Source organism: Canis lupus, chromosome 27 (assembly GCF_003254725.2).
Source record: "Canis lupus dingo isolate Sandy chromosome 27, ASM325472v2, whole genome shotgun sequence".
Classification (NCBI taxonomy): Eukaryota; Metazoa; Chordata; class Mammalia; order Carnivora; family Canidae; genus Canis; species Canis lupus.
In genome coordinates this window covers 40,711,921-40,736,114 of record NC_064269.1, presented here as the reverse complement: position 1 = coordinate 40,736,114, position 24,194 = coordinate 40,711,921, and the positions used below count along the sequence as shown (strand labels likewise).

The window sequence follows — 24,194 nt, the reverse complement described above, 5'->3', positions numbered from 1 at the left end:
CTGGTGGCTCAGTGATTTAGTGGTTTAGTGCCGCCTGCAGGGCGTGATCCTGGAGACCCTGGATCGAGTCCCACGTCAGGCTCTCTGTATGATGCCTGCTTATCGTGTCTCTCTCTCTCTCTCTCTGTCTCTATGAAAAAATAAAATCTTTAAAAAAAAATTGCTGAGTCCATTTATGAATGGCAAAGAAAGAATAATTTAAAATTCTGATACTCTTTTTCAGAGCAATATTGCTGTCTGGATTTTCACAATGCTGCCCTCCCATAACCCCTTTCATGATCACATTCTGACATGTTTTCATGTAGTAATACAGAAAGGAACAGCTAAGAGAAGCTGAGATAACTTTATTTTTCTTTTAAACAGAAGAAAGAAAACACATGGGGTTACACTTTTATAAATATCTATAAATATTGAGCGATAGGCAGATTTTCCAAATAAATAAATAAATATTGCCACATGCTAAGGACCGTAGGAAATTGTGGGAACTACCTTGGCTCTGCCAAAGGAAGAACCCCTAACAAATGGCATTGGGTTTGTAAGATTACAACCAGTTTTCTACCAAAGTCCTTTTGGGATGTTACATCTAGTTATCAGTATGGGGGAGCTTCCAGTAGCTTTTAAACAGTATATCTTCAACGGGAAGTGAAAACTACCGAGAAAATACTTGCCATGCACTGCTATATAGTAGTATACATAGTTTTAGTGTTCCCAAATAGGAACCAGTCCTGCAAGTTCAGCTTAAAACCATCAGGTGAAGACAGCTGTCCAATGTTCCGTAAGTAAACATGGACCCGTTTCTAAGGCTGGGTGCCTGACAGCAGTGGGAAAAAAACAAGTGGACTTTGAAGAAGCTGTTATTTAAATCTACTTTGCTCATTAGCATTTTGCTCTGTAGGTGGCCATCTCAATAGAGGTAGGAACCGGGGACTCCCTTATAGAAAGACTCCAAGTCAGGTGGGAAGGCTAGGGAGGGGGAGGCTGAGCATCAGGCCCACCTGTCATGTTGGTAAGTGAGGTTTGGTTTTCCTGGGACTGAAAGCTGTCTTCGTGTAAGGCCCCCAGAATTTGCAAGTGGACAGAGACCCAAACATGTCAGCCCAGGCGTGTTTAGCCACCTCTGTAGCCAGTGCTGCAGAGCAGTGAGGAGAACATGGTGAACAGCTGGCAGTGCTGTCTTCGTGTAACTCTTACACTTTGGCCCCCTGGGGATTGGGCTGCTTTCCCCCTGAGTCCGTGATGCCACCTCACTTAGATTGAAGGACACAATCTGCCAGTCCACGGAAAACGGAACCCAGAGCAGCCGGGTTGGTTCAAGACTCCCTTCCTGTAACAATTTTGGAATTCATCCCAAATACAGTACTACTTAGGCTGGAAGTAGGCTTCATCAAATGCCTCCAAGGGGAGTTTGAATTTATTTCCATTTTAAATATTTATTTCCATTTCCTGGTGGGGGGGGGGGTGTTTCATGAGCCTCTGCCAAAGCTCTTCCTCAGGCCAAATTCACTAAAGCCAAAGTCGGGGGCCCATAGACAGGGTTATATCCTGGACTGCTTGGAAACAGGCAGGGTCATTCTCAGCCCTCCTGCTGCTCTGGCTGCATAGAAGAGGAGAGAGCATGGCAAGCAGTGCCCACCCTGTCCGGAGGTTGAATTTTCTAGCTTGACTTCTTGCCTCCCTTGTCGGAGCATTCTAGTTCATTTTGACCAGCTTACTACCAATCTTTTGGACAGCTCTGCTCCAGATGCTCAGGGAAGAGCAAAGCCTTGAGATTGGGGTTTTTATCAGTTTGCCCAATTCAGCTATTAATGCCCTAAGTCGAGGTTTGCAAACTCGAATGCCAACAGGGTCCAGGCAGGTAACACAGATGTGAGGGGCAGTGGAGAAGCTACTGGTATTTGCTCTTCCTTTCACCTTGGAAATGGTGGACTCGCTAAGCCGTTGCTTGGTTTTTAATACTAGGCTGATGAGGAGAGGCCTAGGGAAGGAAGAGGCACTTCCCCGGGGTTAGGGGGAAGGTGGCGGTGGCAGTGGGAGTCCCCGTCTCCAACGAGGGCGAAACTGCTAGTGTGTCGTTCTGGGCCTCGCGATTCGGAAGAGTGGCACAGGTGGGGTGGGGAAAGCTCCGAAATGGCCACTGCTGGAGCCTCGAAGGTACATTCTCAGGGGACCTCCTGGCGGGCGATGGGGAGGGAAGCCGCCCCTTGCCCAAGCGCCCGCCTTCCCTTCCCGGGACTGCAGAGGGCGCAGGGCCCGGGAAGGCAGGCCCCTTTCCGAGAGGTGCTCAGACAGGATCCCCTTGGGCTTTCCCTAGATGGGCGTGGGGAAGGCGCGGCACCTGTCCACGCCCACCCCGCCGGCGCGCGCGTTGGCCCTGTGGCCCCTGAGCACCCCGAGCGGGTCGCTGGCCGGCGCGCCGGGGTCCTCGGCGCTCGGGAGCTCCTGCGAGCAGGAGGCCGGGGCGGGGGCCAAGCGCGGCCTGGGCTTCAGCACGTTCAGCGGGTCGCGCTCCGGGGCCTCGGCGCTGCGCGTGTGCCGCCGCGGCCTGGGCGTGTGGAAGTGCACGAGGGGGATCTCGTTCCTCCGGGACAGGAACTGCGAGTAGGGCGGCGGGTTGGTGCCGGGCAGGAAGGCCCTCTTGGCCTGGCCCAGGCTGACGAGGAAGCGGTGCTGCGGGGAGTGGTACACGTCGTAGCCGTTCTCCAGCGTCCGCTGTCGGAACCGGCAGCTCTCCGGGCTGAAGAGGTGCTGAAAGGGGGAGCGCAGCGTGGGCCGGCGGCCCCGGGCCCCGAACCCCGGGCGGGGCGGGGGGGGGGGGGCTGGCCCGGCTGCGCCCCCGGACTCCACGGGAGGCCGCCTCTGCCCCTCGCGCCCTCCTGGGGGCAGTGACCTGACCCGCGCCCTCGCCCTCCTGCCCCCATCGCACCCCGACCCCGGCCCGGCCCGGCCCGAGACCCCGCCGCCCTGCCCTTGGGCGGCCCCGCCAGGCTGCCTCTGGGTCCAGCTTCTGGAGGGGGGGCTCATGACTTCATTCACTGCCTTTGCCCCCTCCCTTGGCTGAAGGTTGGCTTGGGTGGACCTTACCTGGAGAAAGGAGGAGGGATGGGGCTTGAGGGTACTCAGATCAGAGACCATATCCTTTGGGATTTAGGGCGGGGAACTCGGTGTGAGCCCTCACCCTGCCACTAACTAGTACTGGGTTTTATTGAACACCTGCTAGGACCTTCACGTGTTGTTTCCTTCAAAACCTCAAACTTCCCGGAGTGCTTTACAGATGAGGACTATCTATCTGCCTAAATGTGGTCCACAGATACTTTAGTGTAATGCCTATATTTGTTCCACAGAGGGTTGTCTACTCGAGGCCAGATACTGTCCTAGGTGCTGGGACACAACAGCAAGCCAAAAAGGAAGTCATTGCTGTCATGGTATTCTTGGTCTGTCTGGTGGTGAGAGGCTCCTGAGATGAGCAGTCCCACTACTGCATGATCTCAAAATTCTTTAGAATATGCCTGCAACCTGTCGTTTGGGAAATCCTTTGCTCACCAGCCTGAATGACCAGCGACCACAGTTGGGGACAGAGATCATTCAGGAGAGATCTTTAACTGGAGGGAGATCCCACGTTACTTTTTCCAGGTGGGGAGACCAAAGTGGAGAGAAGTGAGGGGACCAGCACAAGGTCAAGAAGGTCTAGTAAAAGAATCAGGAAGACACCGACCGATGGCTTCTCCCTAGGGGACCTACATACAAGGTGCTGTGTAGATACACAAATGGGTTCCCATAGGCAGTCAGACTAGAGGTGAAGAGCCCAGGCTCCAGAACCAGACTACTTGGGTTCAGACCCCAGCTGTATAAACCTGAGCATCTATTACTTAGATTAACTAAATCACTCAGTGAAAGCATCACCAAGCACTGCCAATGGAACCTTTGTATAATTTCATGTTCTGGCAAAGAAATGAATTATCTTTAAATGGTGACCAGCACAAAAAAGAAACTCACTGATCCAAAGATGTTGCCTCTGAAGTCCATACAGAGGTACCTCCTACTCATCACACCTGTTATCACCACAAAGCCGGCATCCTCTGACCGGATCATCAAGGCACCTATGGAGAAAATCTTCCAGGTCAAAAACTGGTTGCACATCCAAGTCCTATCTTTGAGCACTTCCTGAAAATTCACCTCCCCTGATTGATTTTAAAGGCAGTGATGATTTCGCTTCACCCTCCCTTGTACTTACTTGTTCAGCTTCCTTTCTTCTGATTGTGCCCTCTAAACTCCCACTCCCACTCTCCTCCATCCTCCATTTGCCTCCTACTTCCTCCTCTTGTTTGTATGAAGCACTCTGAACTCCCAGCATTCTTTCTCCTGTGCTGGACACATGTTCCTCTCTCAGCCTGCACTGTCTTTACTTCCACCCTTGCCTAGCTAATACCTCCTAATGTTTGCAGTTGATCATCACGTTCTCCCAAGCCCCCTCGGCTTTTGTAGTTTTCAAATCTACACCAAGAGATGTCTTTCGAGGGTCCGGCTTGCATATATAGAACCTAATGCTCCACTCGGATATCTGTATAATAGTCAGTTATCCATCACCCAACACCCATTTTGTATCAAGAACCATGTTACAATTGATCTTCCCCTCCCTTCTCTGTTTATTGAAGTCTCTCATCCTTCAAGGCTACGCTCACTTTCTTTGAAGACTTTCCTAATCTCCATAATCAGAACTAATGCTCTCACCTTTATTACAGCATGCATTTCATTCACCTTGCCTTAACTAAGTTTACATTATCTAGCGCCTCTTCTAGAGTGAGCTGCTTAGGAGCAGAGGGTTTATTTTTCTGTGTAGAATAGATACCATGGATGCACAGAATTTCTTCTTGGATCTTCCATTGCTGCTCTTTGTCCTTTCCTTGTTCGATGGTGTCCCCTCCAGTGTGGTCCCTCATGGTCTTTCAGTGTCCCCATTCAACAACCAGTCTCCAACAAGGGCCTAAAATCCACACATACTACCTACACTTGAAATAATTAATAACTGCCTGCCTTCATGGGGACCTAGCACTTTTAACAATTGCAATGCATTGTACCAAGGACTAAAGTCTAAAGCTTTCTGTTTTGTGGCAAGAGTATCATTCAGCAAGAGTTCCACCCCAAATGTTGTTTAATCACCTGACATTTTCTGCTAAAAATAATTTCATATTTATTTATTTATTTAAATACACAGAGAGGAGAGAGAGAGAGAGGCAGAGACACAGGCAGAGGGAGAAGCAGACTCCATGCAGGGAGCCTGATGTGGGACTCGATCCCGGGTCTCCAGGATCATGCCCCGGGCTGTAGGGCCACTGAGCCACCGGGGCTGCCCTAAAAATCATTTCTTTAAGTCTTTGGAATCACTTGTATTCACTTACCCCAGAATTTCCATGTGTATCTCCTTTGGCCTCACAGCCCCGGCAGGTGTTCAAATTTCTATTCTAGCAATGTAGTGTGGAGAGGTTGTAAATGCCCAGCACCGTGTCCAGGAAGTGGGGGAGCCTCATGGGATGACTTATACCTGTCTCCCCCTTTTACCCTGTGTAGGCTCTGAGGAGAGTACCAGACAATACTTAGACACTAGCTTCATAGGGACTGAAATTGGAATGATGTGAGACAGAGGGAATGAGGGTGGGAGCAAGCCAGAAAGAAGAGAAAGCAAGAAGGCCAAGGAGAAACATTCATTTGTTCCAAGTTTGACTAAGAGCTAGCCTTAAGGAAAGCTTCTGGAAGTGGGGTGGGGTATAGGAGGCACAGGGGATATTTAAATTACCCTGTAATGAGGTCTACCTATGGGTCTCACATATATGGCTAATTCTATCACAAGCCCTTAGACAAACAAAGGAATGTGTACAAAAAAAAAGTTTTGTCCTGATGAATTTTCAGTCTAACTGTGGATAAAATTACACTTAGTCATTGTTTTTGAGTGGTTGTGCTTTAGGTATTTTACATATCTTAAATTTTCAAAACAACTGTGATCTTGTTAATATTATTAGCATCCCAATTTATGTGCAAAGGGAACTAAGGCAGGATTCAAACTCGGGGCAGTGACTCTAACATCCTCTTCCTATGATCCAGCAGTTCGCCTCCAAAAAAAATCATCACCAGCCTGAGGAGACAAATTCAAATGCCAAGATACGCGTTGCAACCCATGAGAACTCCAAATCACTCTGCCCCTGAGCAGGTCAGAGAAGGGACCCTGACCCAGGAACCAGGGGACCTGCGTTCTGATTACTAACGCAATTACTAACTCTGTAGCCTTGGGCAAGTCATTGCTCTCGCCTCGGGTTGCTCAGCTGTGTAAAGAGAATGATAGAAGCTGGGCTGCCAACTTTATAGGGTTCCAGTCAGACTCAAATGCAATCTTGGTTGGAAAAGTGACTTTCTTCAAATGTTTTGAGCAAATGGAAGGCATTATGTAGCGTGTGCTGGCCTGCCATTTATGACAGGCCCAGACTTTGTGAGCCATGCGGGCCTCATGCTTGGGGTCATATGGGCAGAGTGCATGCTACATGTGCTCCTGGGCTCCTGGGCTGGGCCCAGTAGAAAACAGCCTGGAGGGGAACAGTGAACAGCTGCTACAAAGGACAAAGACTGGAATCCAACCAACAGGAGCCAAGAGTAAGTGCAGGAAATGTCAGAGACAGATCGCCTTCCCTTGGCTTGTTCAGAAGGCATATTTTCACAGGTAGCATAGATTCTAGGGCGGAATCTGGCAGAAGGAAGGCACACACTGGCTGCTGGGCTACAATCTGTTGCAGCAGGTGGCTTCAATGGACTGGCATGTGATCCTGGAGGGAGCATGGGGTTGGGGTCAAGGTGTCCTCTCAGTGACCTTGAGCCAGTGTAGTTCTTTAACCTTTGTTTTTCATATGTAATGGAATCATTTATCACATTTGGTCATCTTAAGGGTGCAATGAGTTAATATTTTTATCCACAATAAAAACACTAAATGCTAGCAATTTGACTATTGCCACCTGCCTCCACTCTGCTATAAAACTTATTTTATAAGCAATTAAAATTATCAGGGCATCTGGGTGACTCAGTTCATTGAACATCCAACTCTTGATTTTGGCTCAGGTCATGATCTCAGGGTCCTGGGATTCCTCCTCAGTGGGAAGGCTGCTTGAGGATTCTCTCCCTTTCCTTCTTCCTCTACCCCTCCCCCCGCCATGCTCTCGCGCTCTCTCTCAAATAAATAAATCTTTTTAAAAAGTAGAAAATTATTGCCTCCATTCTGTTCTCATGACAGTAAATGATAAATGAGATGATACATGTAAAGTGCTTTGAGCTCCCCAAAAGAAAGAGAATATTTTGCCAGATTAAAGAGCCTGAGAATAATTCCGCTTCAAGTAAAGAAAGCACCAGTGGGGAAAATGGAAGAAGGAAAAATATCAGGATCTTGGAAGTGGTATTAACCACAGGTAATAAGCATCTCTCCTGCTGTTTCTATGAAGCAGGGATGGTGAGAGGGTGGCCTTCTTCGTAGTAGGACAGGAGACACAGATGTCGGAGAGACTCCCTGACATCGGTGCTGTGAGTCCCAAGGGAGGTCATAGGATCTTATAACCAAGTAATTTCACAACAACCGACAACCCATAGATGGTTTGGGCATTCAATTATTAATCAAGAATTTACTAAAGCGCAGTGATCAGATGAACCAGATTGTATCGGAAATGTCTAATTAATTAGGAGGGGGAAAAGCACACACCTTCCATTAGTGTAAAAGCAAATCTTTCACCAGTCTGTGAATTCCTTGTGCTGCTTATCTGTATGCCTCAGTGTTTCCTCTTTCCTTTTTTAGTGACTTTTGACCTTCGTGTATACTTTTATATTAGCAATACACAAAATGACTGATTGAATAAAGGGTTATATAAAATAGGTCAAATAAGAGGCAGCTGGGTGGCGAAGTCAGTTAAGCATCTGCCTTTAGCTCAGGTCATGATCTCAGGGTCTTGAGATTGAGCCCCACAAGGGGCTCCCTGCTCAGCGGGGAGTCTGCTTCTTCCTCTCCCTCTGTTCCTCTGCTGCTCCCCTCCCCTGCTTGTGTTCTCTTTCTCTGTCTCTCTCAAATAAATAAAATCTAAAAAAAAAAAAAAAAAAAAAAGGACAGGTAAGTCTCCCTCTCCCCACTGTGACCAACTCCCCTCCGCAGGTTTGTGTTAATTTCTAAAGACACAATACTTAGCTACTGTCTACATCTAACAAAACAAAATCATTTCTACCAAAAAACATCTGAAATCAGTTCAACTCATTTTTCATCTTCTCAGTCATTTTAATCACTGTATCAGTGTATTCTCTGAGCCTTATGCCAGTAGATATTTGAGGGAAAAGTTTTACAAGTCAGGCTGCCTGCTTCATAGGCAGAGCACCACACGCTGTACCACCCACAACTCACCACAGCTGGCTCACACTGTTTATGTCATGCTCCAGAGGACATGTCTTTGAGGGTTCCTTTCGGTGGAAGGTACTGTTAAATATCCATTGAATAAAATGAGCAACACTTTGGATGCATCAAACGTATCCAGATTTAGTTCAGATTTGTGTCATTGTCATTGGACTGCAATTTGGTTTCCAAAATCTTGACTCCTGAATCCTACTCTGTCTATCCCCTTGAGTTCTGGAAACTGAATGGTATTTGCAGAGAACTTTGGTCCCTCCTCTCATCTCCTCTCACCATCCACTGAGCACTGGAAGAGATATGCATAGCTGGCTCTGCATGTGCATGTGTATCTTGCAACAGCTTTAAGGACCTTTGATACCCACACAGCAAAGCCACCAAAATTATCAATTAAGTCTGTACAACAATAAGGGCAAAGCATTATTCCCATAAGGAGTTTCCTTTAATTAAACAGAGACTGTGGTTACTCTTTCATTCCTTTCGTTTGATTGAGATTGAATCAGCTGGCATTCTTCTGTATCCTCAGTGTAATTTTGACACATTCTTCTAAAATAGGAGGCCTTGTCTCTTTCACTACTCATCCCCGTCTCTCTCCAGAACCCCCTATGCACGTGCAAGTGAAGGGGCCCTCATTTGAATCATAGCTAATTGATCAACTGTGGATTGTGGTCTAGCTTGTCACAAACCTAATCTTTAAAATCACTCCAGTAGCTTCATGTTGCCAAGGAGTTCCCAACTAGCTCAATCTGCTACTGAGCAGACCTTTAAGCTCCACAGAAAATTAAAATAAAATAAATAAAATAAAATAAAATAAAATAAAATAAAAAGCTCCACAGAGAGGAATCACCAACTGATACCAAGCTGGGTACCTCTTAAAGTCCCCAGCAAACATGTTGGGTGGATGGATGCATGGGTGCATGGATGCATGGATGTCCATGCACTTGGTCAGACCCATCAAGACAGTATAGCTGGACAGCCTGTCTTTCATACATTTTTCCTGAGAAGTTTTTAAAGACCAGAATACTAGAATTTGGAAAGAGCCCCTGAGTTCATCTATTCCAATCCTTGGTCTGATATGGGAATCTTTTTTATAACCTCCTCTGTTAGCCGTCTCCAAAGTTTATGAGCCAAACTCAGTGTCAATGACCTATCTAGCTTTTCCCCCTCTCAACTTTTTTGCCTTTGTTTCTGCACATTATTGGACTCTGGATAGGACAAGTCAGAGGGGCTGCTATTGTAGGAAGAGGGATTATAGTTAAGACAAATTATTTTTGTTGGGAGAAACAGGTAAATGCTAATTAGGGAAGTAGCAGAATCTTCTCCCTGGGTTAAACACACATGCACACACGCACACACACACACACACACACACAAATAATGGCTTCTGGACAAGAAGCTAGGAGGCTAGATTAGTCCTCTGGTCTCGCCCAAAGCCTCCCCAGGTCCCTTGGAGGTGGGTAGACAGAGGAGGTCTCCATCCTTCCCAGCCTGAATGAAGCCCCTACTCACTGTAGATGGTCTGATGAGGTGTGCCATCCACATGGCCGTCCTTGTGGATCTGCAGGTGGTAGCTGTTCCTGGCTGTGGCCGTATACAGGTGGGTTAGGCTACCCCAGCTGGAGCCGAGCAGCGGGGAGGTGTTGGAATAGGCTCTGACTACCCAGCACAGGACAGAGACCAGGAATCCAAGGCGGGTGCCAGACATCACAGCTCTCTGAATGGCTGGCTGGAGTTTGAAACCTGACACTGCCTCCTTGATTCCCCGGCTGTGCCTCACAGGCCTTTTTCTCCTCTTCTTTGTGGGTATCTTGCGTGAAAGTCCCAGGCTAGATTCCCTCCTTTTTTCCCTCAGACTTTTAAAGGGTGGCCCTGTGACATCAAACAGGAAAAACTCCACTGTCCACATCCTCTGTGTTGTAACCAGCCCATTGGAAGAGAATGCAGAGCCCTCTTAGGCTCACGGAAGGCACGTCGTTCCAGACACACACACACACACCCCTCAATTTCAGGCCAGCGCTCCAAAAAGTGAATAATGTGTGGGCAAAAGTTATCTACAACTCTGGGTTGTCTGTTGACCTGTCCCACTTCCACCAGGAAATGTGAAGGCAGCCAGCAGTTTTGACAAAAAAAAAAAAAAAAAAAATCCAGCTTCAGTCATGCAGTCAACAGACTCCTGTGCAATTAATCTCCCTTTGAGTCTACTCATTTTGGTTTTCTCCGTCCTTTTAATTCCAATCAGCAACTGTGTATCCAGTTCTTTCTCTGTGCACAGTACCAGGTGGGTGTTTTGAAGGTACAGAAAAAGTACAGGACACCATCAGGCAGAGGGCACCCTCGGAAATCCCTCCTCATGAAGATATGGGAGCTGGAAACAGAGGTACAGAAGCCAGAGTTGCTACCCTGGGAAGATTTCAAAATAGGAAGAAAGAAAACCAGGCCTTGAAGTCCCTGCTGCTTTATGAAATTCTGAGGTTTGATTTCTCATTTTTCCTAGTTTGGACTACCTAAGGGCAAAATAACTGGTATTATGGTCTCTCCAACAGTATGGAGACTAATTCAGAGACCTCGTGAAGATGGGAAAGCTGGTGGCTGAGCACAGGGGAGCAGATCCTGGGAAGGTCCCAGGGGCAGAGTGGCAGGCCAGGGTGTCCCCACAGCTCATGTCTCCTGGGTGTCTGGCTCCTGGGACTAGACACTTCCTTGTAGACCCTGCTCATAGGTATGCCCTCTGGGAAAGTACATTTGATGTGGGGTGATAGTGCCAGCACCTGCAGTCTAATGGGGAAGCAAACAACTGGAATGCATACCAGAAAAATACACACAAAGAGACTGCTCCTCCTCCAATCTTCCATTTACTGAGTGCATGCAGGCATCAGGCTAGACGTCATGGTTGATAGAAGAGAGAGTGAGGTGTGACCTCTGCTTCAAGGACGTCACAAGCTAATGGAGAAAGGAGAAACAAGAAGTAACCATTGCAAAAAACGTAATGGAATGTACAATCATACAGATGCAGACAAAAGATGCCGTTAGTGATTCTATATTTGTGCAAGTTTTTATAATTTATAAAGCATTTCATAATGCTAATTTTTACATATATTAGCTCCTTTGAATCTCACTGCAACCCTGTGAGATTGCATTATCAATATTTTTATTTTATATATGAAGAAATGGCAATCATGGGTTCATATGTCCAAAGTCACAAAGCAGTTAAATGAGAGAGCTAGGACAAGGTCTTCTGGTTCCCTAGGATGTTTCTCCTAATCACATAATCACAGTGACAACTGACACTTACTGAGAGCTTCCTAAGTGCTTTACTTGTAGTAACTCACTTCATCGTTATAATAACCCTTTGAGGAGATGCTGCAACCTCCTTTACACAGATGAGGAAACTGATGTGCACAGTGTCCCAAGATGTACAGCCAATATGTGGATTGATGTTGGATTTAAATCTGGGCAATCTGACCCCCAGACCTCCTAAGAACTCACACCACATGTTAGGGCAAAAGAGATGGGAGCCGGGAACTTGGTAAGAGAGTGCAAGTAGCAATGAGGCATAGTAGTCTCCGGTGTTTCTCTAGCAAACACAGTCCTATACCCAGGATGTGTCTCTAAAATATGAGGTGCTGTCTCCCCAGTTTAGGTAGTAGATGATCAAGGACATACAAGACAGTCTTCTTTAATAATGATCACAGAATGATTCATAAACACATTACCATATCTGAGCATTCAGAGTTGAAATACACATCATTCAGGAAGATTTGCCAGTTGTTAACCACGTTTCCTTTTCTGGTTGCAAAAGGTACAAGTGGGAAGTACCTGTGAAACAACCAGCAGGTATCAAGAAACTTCTCTGCGCAAGAGAGAAGGGAGGGGGAGTTCCAGGAATAAAAAGCAAAACAAACATCCTTGAAGGGCTTATACTATAATTGAGCAGAGGAAAACCTTGTTAAATACAAAGCATTGTGTGAGAAGAGCTAAATTCCTAGAATATGCAAGTAATGCTAACAGCAGGGGGCCTGAGTGGCTCAGTTGGCTAAGCTTCTGCCTTTGACTCAGGTCATGATCTCTGGGTTCTGAGATTGAGCCCCACTTCAGGCTCCCTGCTCAGTGGGGAATCTGTTTCTCTCTCTCTCCCTCTGCTCATCCCTCTGCTCATGTCCTCTCTCAGATATATAAATAAAATATTTTAAAATAAGAAATGCTAATGGAATTCAGAAGAGGATGAGAGCACAGTGGGCAGATGCTGTGGTCAAAGAGGGCTTTGAGGGAAGCGAGATTTGAAGGGGCCTTATAAGAGGGACAGGGAAAGGCATTTCCTAGCACCTGCCAGAGCATGGTGGGAAGGCAGTGCAGGTATCTCAGGAAGAGTACATGGTTATTCATTTGTCCTTGTGGTGATTACAAAGGGGCTTCCCTAGCTGCTTCAGCTTATTAGTTATGAGACTTGATGGGCCAACTTAATCCATTTCCAGACTTCCCTCCAAGAAGAAGCCCTGAACACCTAGCAACTGTATCTGAAGGCAGAGGACAGCCTGGGACAGTAGGCTTACTTCTGAGGGGAATGGAGGCAGTGCAGGGAGGAGAAGCATTCTCCACTTGGTGAAAGCAAAGGAGAGTACAAGAATCTCAGAATAATTCTTTCTACTGAGATATTGAAAAATTTGAGTAGAGGAGGGGATTTTCTCATTAGTATGCACAGATGGCAGAACTTCCGGCTCCCGGCTGATGACCCTACCACTGGATTCCAAACCTGGCTGCCCATTAGAATCACCATAACTACCCTAGCACTAACCTTAGACTTACTGAATGTGCAGCCCAACTATTTGTACTGTGCCCCAAAGCTACCCGGGAGATCCTAACACCCATGATGATGTTAATGACCCTCAAGAACTTTTCAAGAAATAAGAGGTTGAAAAGAAGATTCCTGTATCAGACCAAGGATTGGAATAGATGAACTCAGGGGCTCTTTCCAAATTCTAGTATTCTGGTCTTTTAAAACTTCTCAGGAAAAATGTATGAAAGACAGGCTGTCCAGCTATACTGTCTTGATGGGTCTGACCAAGTGCATGGACATCCATGCATCCATGCACCCATGCATCCATCCACCCAACATGTTTGCTGGGGACTTTAAGAGGTACCCAGCTTGGTATCAGTTGGTGATTCCTCTCTGTGGAGCTTTTTATTTTATTTTATTTTATTTATTTTATTTTAATTTTCTGTGGAGCTTAAAGGTCTGCTCAGTAGCAGATTGAGCTAGTTGGGAACTCCTTGGCAACATGAAGCTACTGGAGTGATTTTAAAGATTAGGTTTGTGACAAGCTAGACCACAATCCACAGTTGATCAATTAGCTATGATTCAAATGAGGGCCCCTTCACTTGCACGTGCATAGGGGGTTCTGGAGAGAGACGGGGATGAGTAGTGAAAGAGACAAGGCCTCCTATTTTAGAAGAATGTGTCAAAATTACACTGAGGATACAGAAGAATGCCAGCTGATTCAATCTCAATCAAACGGAAGGAATGAAAGAGTAACCACAGTCTCTGTTTAATTAAAGGAAACTCCTTATGGGAATAATGCTTTGCCCTTATTGTTGTACAGACTTAATTGATAATTTTGGTGGCTTTGCTGTGTGGGTATCAAAGGTCCTTAAAGCTGTTGCAAGATACACATGCACATGCAGAGCCAGCTATGCATATCTCTTCCAGTGCTCAGTGGATGGTGAGAGGAGATGAGAGGAGGGACCAAAGTTCTCTGCAAATACCATTCAGTTTCCAGAACTCAAGGGGATAGATAGAGTAGGATTCAGGAGTCAAGATTTTGGAAACCAAATTGCAATCCAAAGACAATGACACAAATCTGAACTAAATCTGGATACATTTGATGCATCCAAAGCATTTCTTTGAATCCGATTTTAATCCTGGAATTAGTACACAGAGACCAAGCCCCCTTCAGTGGCCTGCTCAATTTTCCATTTCCTTTCAGGATTTCCAGCCTAACTGTACAGTGTAAGATGTAAATGGATCTCTCTAGGGAATTTTATTTTATTTTATTTTTTAAAAAAGATTTTATTTATTCTGAGAGACACAGAGAGAAGACGGAGACACAGGCAGAGGGAGAAGCAGGCTTCTCACAGGGAGCCTGATGTAGGACTTAATCTTGGATCCTGGGATCATGACCTGAGCCGAAAGCAGACACTCAACCGCTGACCCACCCAGGTGTACGTCCCTAGGGAATTTTAGTAACGAACTCTAAATGGGTACACTGTGCCCCTGAGTAGGCTTTTCCTAGAGCCTGGTGTCTGTGGCATCTCCTTAGAACCTACAGAGGGTGAAAGGAGAGTCCAGGATAAGTTGATTCATGCTCTTTGCACCTAGAGGAGACTCAGCTGGCACAATTCTGAGCAGAGAATCTGGGAGCTACTATGACCTTAGGAGCCAAATGTGAAACACTCATAATGGATGGGAGCAGGAGGCTCAGGGGGGAGGCCAGTGCTTTGTGATTTTGAGTATCACTGTCCTTGGTTCCCAGGTAGCTGCCTGGGAAGAAGCAGGTGGGGGGCACACCTACTCTTCTCCAGCCTGTTCTGGAAGCCCATGTTCCAGTAGGACTTGCCCCAGGGACTGTGTGCAGGCCTTCTGGTCCAGTCCTTACATTTATAACCAGAGGATCAAGGCTCTAAATATGGATTGGGGACTATACTCCAAGTTCAGTCTAATCTCTCATCTCCTAAATTCTTTTTCTCACAACCTTCTGATGAGGCACTAAAGAGGAATGTCTCCCCCAGGTCATATCCCTCTCAATTGGTAGACTTGGCAAAAAATTTTCAGAAAATAACATTATCTTGACTGTTATTAGGCAATGATGAAAACATGTTGGAGGGATCGAGGTGAAGGAAAAACAGAGGCTGGGTCCCAGGGTGGCTCACTGTACTCCTTTCTTCTTAACGCTCTAAAAGCTCCATCTACAGATGGTAGGATCACAGAATATAGTTTGCATTTGTCCAGCACTTCACAACCTGTAACCTGCACATTCATATCTTGTATCTCATTTGATGCTCAAAACAGTTCAGTGAGGTAGGCCAGCAGGTCACTGCAGGAACTTCACCACCTCTTAGTCTAAAACTGGTATGTCCCATGGGATCAATCTTCCCCCGCTTCCCTCCTCTCCTCCAAATGAGTTGTTTCAGCACCCCCAAAACAAACTTTCCAGCTTTTAAAAAAAAATCATGGTAGCCTTTCCCAAATTGGAAGAAAGATCTCATAGACAGTGACAGAAGGTACACTGGGGATGAGAAGAAGCAAGAAAACCTGAAGATTATTACCACCAGTAGCATCCCTCAAGAGCAAAGGCTTCCCATGGTGAATGGGGCTCTATGTGCTGGAAGAGCCCAGAGCTGACTCCCTGCAACTGGGGCCCTCCGTGCTGTCATTGTGGGTGGGAGTCACGTGAACTCTGCATGAGCCATTGCACAGTGAGGGGAGCTGTGCACCAGGAGGGCACACAAAGAAAAGAACTGGAGCTCAGGGCATCTTTAGGGCAGTGAAACTACTCTGTATGATACTGTAATGGTGGGTATATGACATGATGCATTCATCAAAATCCACAAAATGCACAACACAAAGAGTGCGAACCCTAATGTAAACTATGGACTTTGGTTTATAATCACGTGCCAATATTGGTTCAATAATCATAACAAACGTACCACCCTACTGCCAGATGCTGATGATAGGAGAAATTGTGTGCAGGAAGAGGGAGAGGAGAGGACAGTATATGGGAACCCTCTGTACTTTATGCTTCATATTTTTTGTTAACTTATAACTGCTCTAAAAAATAAAGTATATTTTATTTTATTTTTCTTAAGGTTTATCTATTTGAGAGAGGCGATGGAGAGGGGCATAGGGAGAAGGAAAAGTCTGAAGCAGACTCCCTGCTGAGCAAGCAGCCCATGTGAGGGCTGGATCCCACAACCCTGAAATCATGACCTGAGCCAAAATCAAGAGTCAGTCGCTCAACTAACTAAGCCAACCATGCAGCCCCAAAAGTAAAGTATATTTTAACAAATGACCAACAATGCTGTTTGCCTCAACAGGTGTTAAAATTTCAGGATCAAATCAATGAAATGCACTAGAACAGCAAGTATTCCATTGTATATGGCTAGTTAGTTACCTTCCATTTCTTTCTTTCTTTCTTTCTTTCTTTCTTTCTTTCTTTCTTTCTTTCTTTCTTTCTTTCTTCTTTTTTTTTGTTACCTTCCATTTCTTTAAATAAGACACAAGCAAATCTCTCGACCCCCACTGTCCCATGTAGCAGCTTCTCTATCAGAACTGGAACTCATTTCTTTTTAAATCTGTACATGCAACTTTATGGACATCACTTCCTCTCTCTGCACCTATTTCTCCAGTTGCAAACTGGGGAGGTGGGATGTGGGATGTGGGATGTCTGAGACTTTCTCCAGGGAAGAACATTGTCTTCCCTTTCAGCTCCTACCCCTTTCCAATCTATTTGCTTTGTCACCTTCTAAACTGGATCATCTACCTGTGGATTGGGATGGGAAGGGCTTAAATTCTCTACTGGTGGACTCGTTTCTCTCCCTCTGTCTTGCTTATCATGTCCACACTGGATTAAGGATAAACTCAAGGGAGGAAAGTGTCTTTAATCTAATATTTAATATCAAATAGATGATAATATAATTTGATAATAGGTCACTATAACAGCAGTCTCAGCCTGAGAGATGTATTCAAATGTAAATCTAAATATATAAACAGAATCCTCATTATACATTCATTAAAATGAAATACAGTTGCCTCTGTAAGATTACTGAATCCGTGCCATACTACCTTGCCCTTGGTGCCATAACAAGAAGCTTATGTGGCAGGACAGAAGGGGTGAAAGTGCCTTTGCTGGGGAACCCCAGTGCCCTGGAGGTCGGAGAACAGCTTGAGACCTGAGGACAGAGGACACGTCCAACAGTTGCAGCTTCCAGCCCCTTTTCCTTCCCTCCCTACTGCTCACCCCTCCTCCCTTCCGCTACCACCCTTCTTCTTACTGGAAACCCTCTCCTGGCCTCCACCTCTACTGTGGGAGATAAGACAACATGTGTCCTGGGCGGGGAGAGGCCCAGCCTGTGTGAATGATTTCAAAAAAGGTTCACTTTGGGTGATAAGAACAGGGTTATGTTTGTTCCACTGAGAGCAAAGCCAAAGACTTAGGTCAGATGGGGTAGCAGGGGTAGCTGGGGAGTGTGAGAGACACAACTTTTGAATGGAGGATAATCAGCAAAAAGTCTGTCAATTTGTAGCCCTCTCCCCAAATCCTTCACATATCCACACTTCCAGGGGGCTCCTTGACTCTTTCTCTTCATCATTCCTTAACCTCCAAGAAAAATCATTTTTTTTAACTTCATGTTTAAATAGAACTTTAAAACTTTTCAAAAATACTTTCATAATGGATCTCTCACTTGTCCCCCACAGAAATGGCCCACTTTGAATAGGAGACCAAGTTTCCCTGCAGCTGGCCAGCTGTCATAGAGTGAAGTTCTTGCCCAAGTGACTGAGTTCCCCAGCTTTCTCCTCCCAGCACACCCCCACAGCATTCCTTTTTGTGCCACTCTCAGTCAGAAGCCCCCCTGGAGTTTCCTAAGCCTGAGAGTTTTGTGAATTCTGAACCCATTCTTGTTCCACATCATTTTATTTCCCTTCCTCCCCTACCACTTCCCCCCACTTTCTTCTTTATGTGAGTCACAGAAACATAGAACCTCATAATGGGTGTTGAGAGCCTCAAAGATTCTCACCATAGCCTCTTTCTACAATGAGGAAAACTGAGACCTAGAGGTGACTTGTCCAAGGTCACATAGCCGTGTTAGTGGTAGAGCTCAGTATTGGATCAGGTTTCTGAGCCTCAGCAAGACTCCCTTCCACCACAGCACACTTACATTTATTCATTGGATTAAACCCATTGGAAGGGGATCAGGGTTCTCAGGTTGCCTGCCTTAGGAGTAGCTAGATGGTTCTTTGCATCTCCTTTGTACAGGTATCTCATGCTTCATTCATGCCACTTGCCATATAGGGTGCTGTGGAGAAGGGTGTGGTGGCTGTGTGTGTCCTCGGAAAGAGGGTGCTATGGAAAGAGAGGAAATGCACTTGGGCATTGGATGAGCCCTTTGCAAACAGATTCATCCTTCCTTCCATAGTGCTGGCCCTGGTTCAGGGATGGGAAAGTTTGGTTTCCCGTAGTTTCATTTTCCCCCACTTGATGGACATTAGTTCCCTTTAGTAGTAACAGTGAAGGTTTTGTAATCATCCATAGCACAATTATTTTGTTTCCAGACCTGGTTTTATCCTTACTGACTCATGTCATGTGGTGGGAAGAGTGGACCTTGGAGGCAGGATTTGGGGAAGCTGCCTTTGGCAAGCTCATCTTCCAAATGAATAAGGGGATTCAAGTAGAAAATATTTGTTTGTTTTTTTCTAGGTGAAGGAAAAAGGAGCAATGTCTAGAGCCCTTGGTTACTCTGTCTACAGGGCTTTTTGCCAGGTAGCTATTTTCTGTTATCCCACTCCGGACCTTTGATCAAAACCAGAGGGACGACAGTGATGCTTCTAAAATGGAGCTTCTGCCCAAGGAAGGGGCAATAGAAACTTTAGACTGCGGAGGAGCTGTGTGTTTGTGTGTTTGTGTGTGTGTGTGTGTGTGTGTGTGTGTGTGAGTGAGTATGCACGTGCCTGTGAGCATGTTTGTGTGCACACACACACAGTCTGCCCGCTCTGACTGGTGCTCAAAGGCTGCCCAAAGGAACCCAGCCCACCCTCTCAGGATGCCTGGGGCTTGTCACGCAGCCCACGTCGGGGAGCAGACATCCTGGTTCCCACTCACCTCTTTCAAGCCTATGACCTAGGCCAGCCCACCATGTTTGGGACTCTGCACATCCGGACCCATGTTATCTCAGGATCCTGGGACTCCTTGGCTCCCCTGCCCTGCCTCCTCCCCTCCCTGTGGACACGTAGCCACCACACACTTCTCAGAGGGCTATTTCTAGCTGAGGGGCTGTAATTCAGCCCCAGCCTGTCAGGTCAGGCCGTCTGTGTGCTGCAGCTGGGACGAGCGGCCCGACACGTTGTGGGTTCAGCAGAATGCAGGATGTTGGGGCTTCCGGAGGCAGGCATCGCCTCAGCCTGCTGGAGGTCATGGTTGCTGAGACGTGGGGGTGGGGGTGGGGCTGACAGGATGCTCCTGCCGCCTGATGGGGAGGAACTGGATGTATATGGGAGAGTGAGCAGGAGCTCAGCCTCATACCTCCAGTCCTTGTCTGGACTCTGACCTGCCACAGCCCTTCCTCTGGCACGGATCACTGTCTTCAGCCTCACTCAGAGTTAATGCAATCAACGTACTTAAACAGTGGGGTCAGACCCAGCTATGCCCATACCAGGCCTGCCATTTTTGTTCAGTTACTGCACCTCCTGGGGCCTCCCTTTCCTCATATGGAAAGAGGAGATGATAATTGCACCTACCTCATCAGATTGTTGACAGGATTTAATGATAGGGCACATACAATAATCTCACATAAAGGGGTCACGTAGCTCTTGCTTGTATATGGTACACGTCTCTTCCAAACCTCAACCTCCTGCCACAGCTTTGGGTGCTTCCCACGTGGCTCTCGCTTGCTGTCAGAATTCCTCAGAGGGGACTTTGGGTGTTACCATTATTTCAGAGTTCTTTCTAATGCCTGGCATGTTTTAGGTACTTAGTAAGTTTTTACTGAATGAAGGAATGAATTCCTCCTTAGGGTGATAGGATGGAAGAACACTGAACTTGGAACTAAAACAGGAATGAGACAAAAAATGCGGGTTCAAATCCCAGCTGCACCTCCTAGCTAATGTTGTAACCTAAGCAGGTAAGCTGGGGCACTCATTCTCAACATCTTTCAGTCCCCTGTCAGGTAGGGATAATGGCTCCTGCCCAATCTCCCCACAGCTGTGGGGACAGATGAGCTACTGCCTCAGTAGCAGTGAGAAGCTGTGTGGTTCTAGGTAGATTATTTTTTATCTTCAGTTGGTTCAGGTTTCCCACTTCAGGGAGACACATGTGTTCTATTTGGCCCCCTTTTACAGTACTATGTTCCCAGAGCTGAGGTTTGTCTTGGCTGTGTCATAGTCTCTTCCTTCCTTTTCCCTTCCCTCCCTCAAAACATGGGGCTCCCTTCATTCAGAATTAGGGCCACTCACCACATAAAGTGGTGAAATCATTCATTCATTATGATTTTATGGCAACTATCTAGATACCTCTCACTCCCTTGGTGCCATTCAAACAAGGCCACATGGCCTCACTTGGACTTCATCTCAGCTTTCAGCTCTCATCTCTGTGAGGAGGAGACATAGATTATTACCATCATTATATAGATGAGAACATTGAAAGCTAAAAAAGGTATTGACCAACTCAAGGTCTCATAACCAGCTAATGAGTCATACCCAGTTCTTTAGTTTTTTTTGCATTATAGCTGGGGAATCCCAAAGGCAAGCTGTTATTACCAGGATTCTTTTGATGGACTGTATGGCATGGAAACTCCAACTTTATGTCTTATAGATATAGGGTTTCCAATCTTTGTCTGCCCTATTACTGGTTGTCATCTTGGACAAGTTACTTGGACTCTCTGAGCTTAGTTAATGTCTGTAAAATTGGGATATACTATCTACTTCATATGCATAAAGTACTTGACCCACTGTAGCTACTCAACATTCCCTTTCATTCCTTGTGTTTCCTCAAAGTACCCAACAGCCTCTAATAAGTGTATGCACATTGTATTTCTCTTCCTATCCCATAAGTTATCTTAAGGTGAGATGAACTGAATACTTATCTACTTATTCAATGAATATATACTAAGTGGCTAATGTATACTAGACATTGGGCTAGATTCAGACATAAATGGGTGAAAAGACATTATTCTTGCTTTTAAGAAGCCCACAGTCTAGTGAGGAAAGGTACCTGCTAAAGATAAAATTACTGAGTGTGATTTGTGCTATGAAGAAGGTGTGTTCAAAGGGCTCTGGGAAAAAAACAAAAAAACAAAAAACAAAAACAAAAACAAAAAAACAAAAAAAAAACAAAGGGCTCTGGGAGCTAGCAGGAAGAGCCTCAAACCTGGCCAGGAAAAATCAAGTTGGGCTTCACAGAAGGGTTGACAGCTGAGCAGAGTTTTGAAGGAGCAAGAATTAGCCTGTGGGCAAGGTGTGATAGAAGGAAGATTATTTTAAAAGGGGAGATCACATGTGGAAGGGCAGAGTCATGAAAGAACACATCTTTGGAGAGCTACAAGAATTGCAATATGACCACAACATAAAAGGAGGTATGAAGTATTGGGAAATAAGGGGGAGAAGATGGACACAGTTGGATGGAAAGTGGAATTTTGTGATATATTATGGCATTTTGAGTGTAACCTCAGCCTACGGGGACACCCTGGCAATTCTGAGCAGGGAATCATTATGGTCAAATCTGGGTTTCAGTATGAACACTGGTAGAAGTGTGATGAGTAAATTTGAAGGAAACAAGTCTATATGTAGGGAGACTGGTTAGAAAAATTTCAAAATATTCTAGATGAGAGATGATAATAGGCTGGACTAATGCAAGGGCCACTTGGGGCTAGAAAAAATAAGGTGATGAGAAATCTTTGGAAAGAATAACTCAAAGAACTTACTTGGGGGTCAGAGAGAGAGAGAGAGAGAGGAGTCAAGGATCATCCATGGGTTTCTGAGTGGAGTGCCTCCAGGGGCTGATGGCACCATCATCAGGCTAGAGAACACCACAAAGGAATAAGTTTGGTAGAAGAGATGAGTTTGGTCTTGTTTGGTTTGGATGCATCAAGAAATATGTGGCTCAGGATCCCTGGATGGCTCAGTGGTTTAGTGCCTGCCTTTGGCCCAGGGCGTGATTCTGGAGTCCCAGGATTGAGTCCCACATCAGGCTCCCTGCATGGAGCCTGCTTCTCCCTCTGCCTGTGTCTCTGCCTCCCTCTGTGTCTCTCATGAATAAATAAATAAAATCTTTTTTTTTTTTTTTAATATGTGGCTCTTGGGAGAGGGATCAGGGTTGGTAGTAGAGAAATTGGAGGTGTTTTCATGCAGGTGATAGTTGAAACAATGTTAGTGATGGATCATCCAGATGGACTAACAAAGAAAGGCCTTGGGTATCTGGTGAATATTGACAGCTAAGAGGAGAGTGGAGGAAGAGGAGACCACAAAAGAGAACAAGAAATGTTATTCATAGAGTTTTGGTTGAGAAGTCTGAGTACATATTCCCAGCTTAACTAGCTTTGGTTGCAACTGATTCTCAAAAGAAGATGTACAGAAGATACCACAGGCAAATGCGCTGTCTTCATTCCCATTCAGAGCTTCCATGCTGGTGAGCTGTGCCAGGTAGTATGTGAGTCCTGAGGGCATCACCAACTTTAACTTGAGATCTTGACCATACACAGATAAAGGCAGCTTCTTCTTGATTTCTTTCCTCTAAGCCTCCATCATGCTTTTGTTCTTTAGGGGTCTTATCTCTTCAATTCCCAAAGGAATGAATAGAGACATTTAAATAAAGGGAAGAATTGATGGCTCCTTTCTGGAAGGCTGTAGCAGAGCTGATCTAGTCTTTTCTCCCTTCAACCCTACACTGAAGCCCGCTCAGTTTCTAAAGAGTACAAGAGAAAGGGAAGGAATAAAAGGGATCTTTGTGGTAGAGAAGAGGGCATGGTTTGATTTACCCCCTGCTGCTTTCATGCATAATTTATTTATTTCTCCTACTAAAAAATTCCAGCTGCTACTATTAGGACCCTAGTGTATACCCCTCAAAGGAAGGAGTCCTTTTTTTTTTTTGGTATGTATGTACATATTTGCAGTATAATTAACATGCAATGTTATAGTAGTTTCAGGTGTACAATATATTGATTCAATAATTCCATACATTATTCAGTGTTTACCACAGTAAATGTAGTCACTGTGTATTACCAGTGTTATTATAATATTATTGACTATAATTCTTATGCCATACTTTTCATCTCTGTGATTATTTATTTTATAATTGGAAGTTTGTACCTCTTAATTCCCTCTATTTCACCCATTCCCCCACCTACCTCCCCTCTGGCAACCACTAGTTTGTTCTCTGTATTTAAGAGTTGTTTTTGTATGTTGGTATTGTTTTTAGATTCCACATATAAGTGAATCACATATTTCTTTTTCTGATTTATTTCACTTCGCATAGTGTTCTCAAGGTCCATCTATGTTGTTGTAAGTGGCAAAATCTCTTTCTTTTTTATGGCTGAGTAATATTCCATTGTAGATACCATTTGTACCATATTTATTTATTCATTCATCTATGGATGGACACTTGAGTTGCTTCCATATCTTGGCTATTATAAATAATTCTGCAATAAATATAGGGGTACATATATCTTTCCAAATCACTGTTTTCACTTTTGGGGGTAAGTAGTCAGTAGTAGAATTATTGGATCATCTAATTTTTCTATTTTTAATTCTTTGAGGAACATCCATACTGTTTTCCATAGTGGCAGCACCAGTGTACATCCCCACCAACAGTGTATGGTGGTTCATTTTCCTCCATATCCTCGACAACATTGTTATTTCTTGTCTTTTTTATACTAACCATCCTGGTAGGTATAAGGTAATATCTCAAGGAAACCCATTTTGTTATTGACTTATATCCAAAATTCCATTCCTGGGGGTGATGTGAAGAAGAAGTCTTAAGCTCTCTGTTGAGATCAGAGTGTGTTCTTAATTATC

At 45.4% G+C, this 24,194-nt stretch overlaps 1 protein-coding gene across 1 annotated transcript; it reads right to left on the bottom strand.

Moving 5' to 3' along the window:
• Nucleotides 1-324: 324 nt before the first annotated feature.
• Nucleotides 325-10,408, bottom strand: FGF23 (fibroblast growth factor 23). The gene is made up of 3 exons (XM_025461875.3): nucleotides 9,929-10,408; nucleotides 3,994-4,097; nucleotides 325-2,745 (listed from the first exon to the last, which is right to left on the bottom strand). Exons 1-3 carry the CDS (start codon nucleotides 10,323-10,325, stop codon nucleotides 2,308-2,310), a joined length of 939 nt encoding a protein of 312 aa, XP_025317660.1. The 5' UTR covers nucleotides 10,326-10,408; the 3' UTR covers nucleotides 325-2,307.
• Between the last annotated feature and the right edge of the window lie 13,786 nt (nucleotides 10,409-24,194).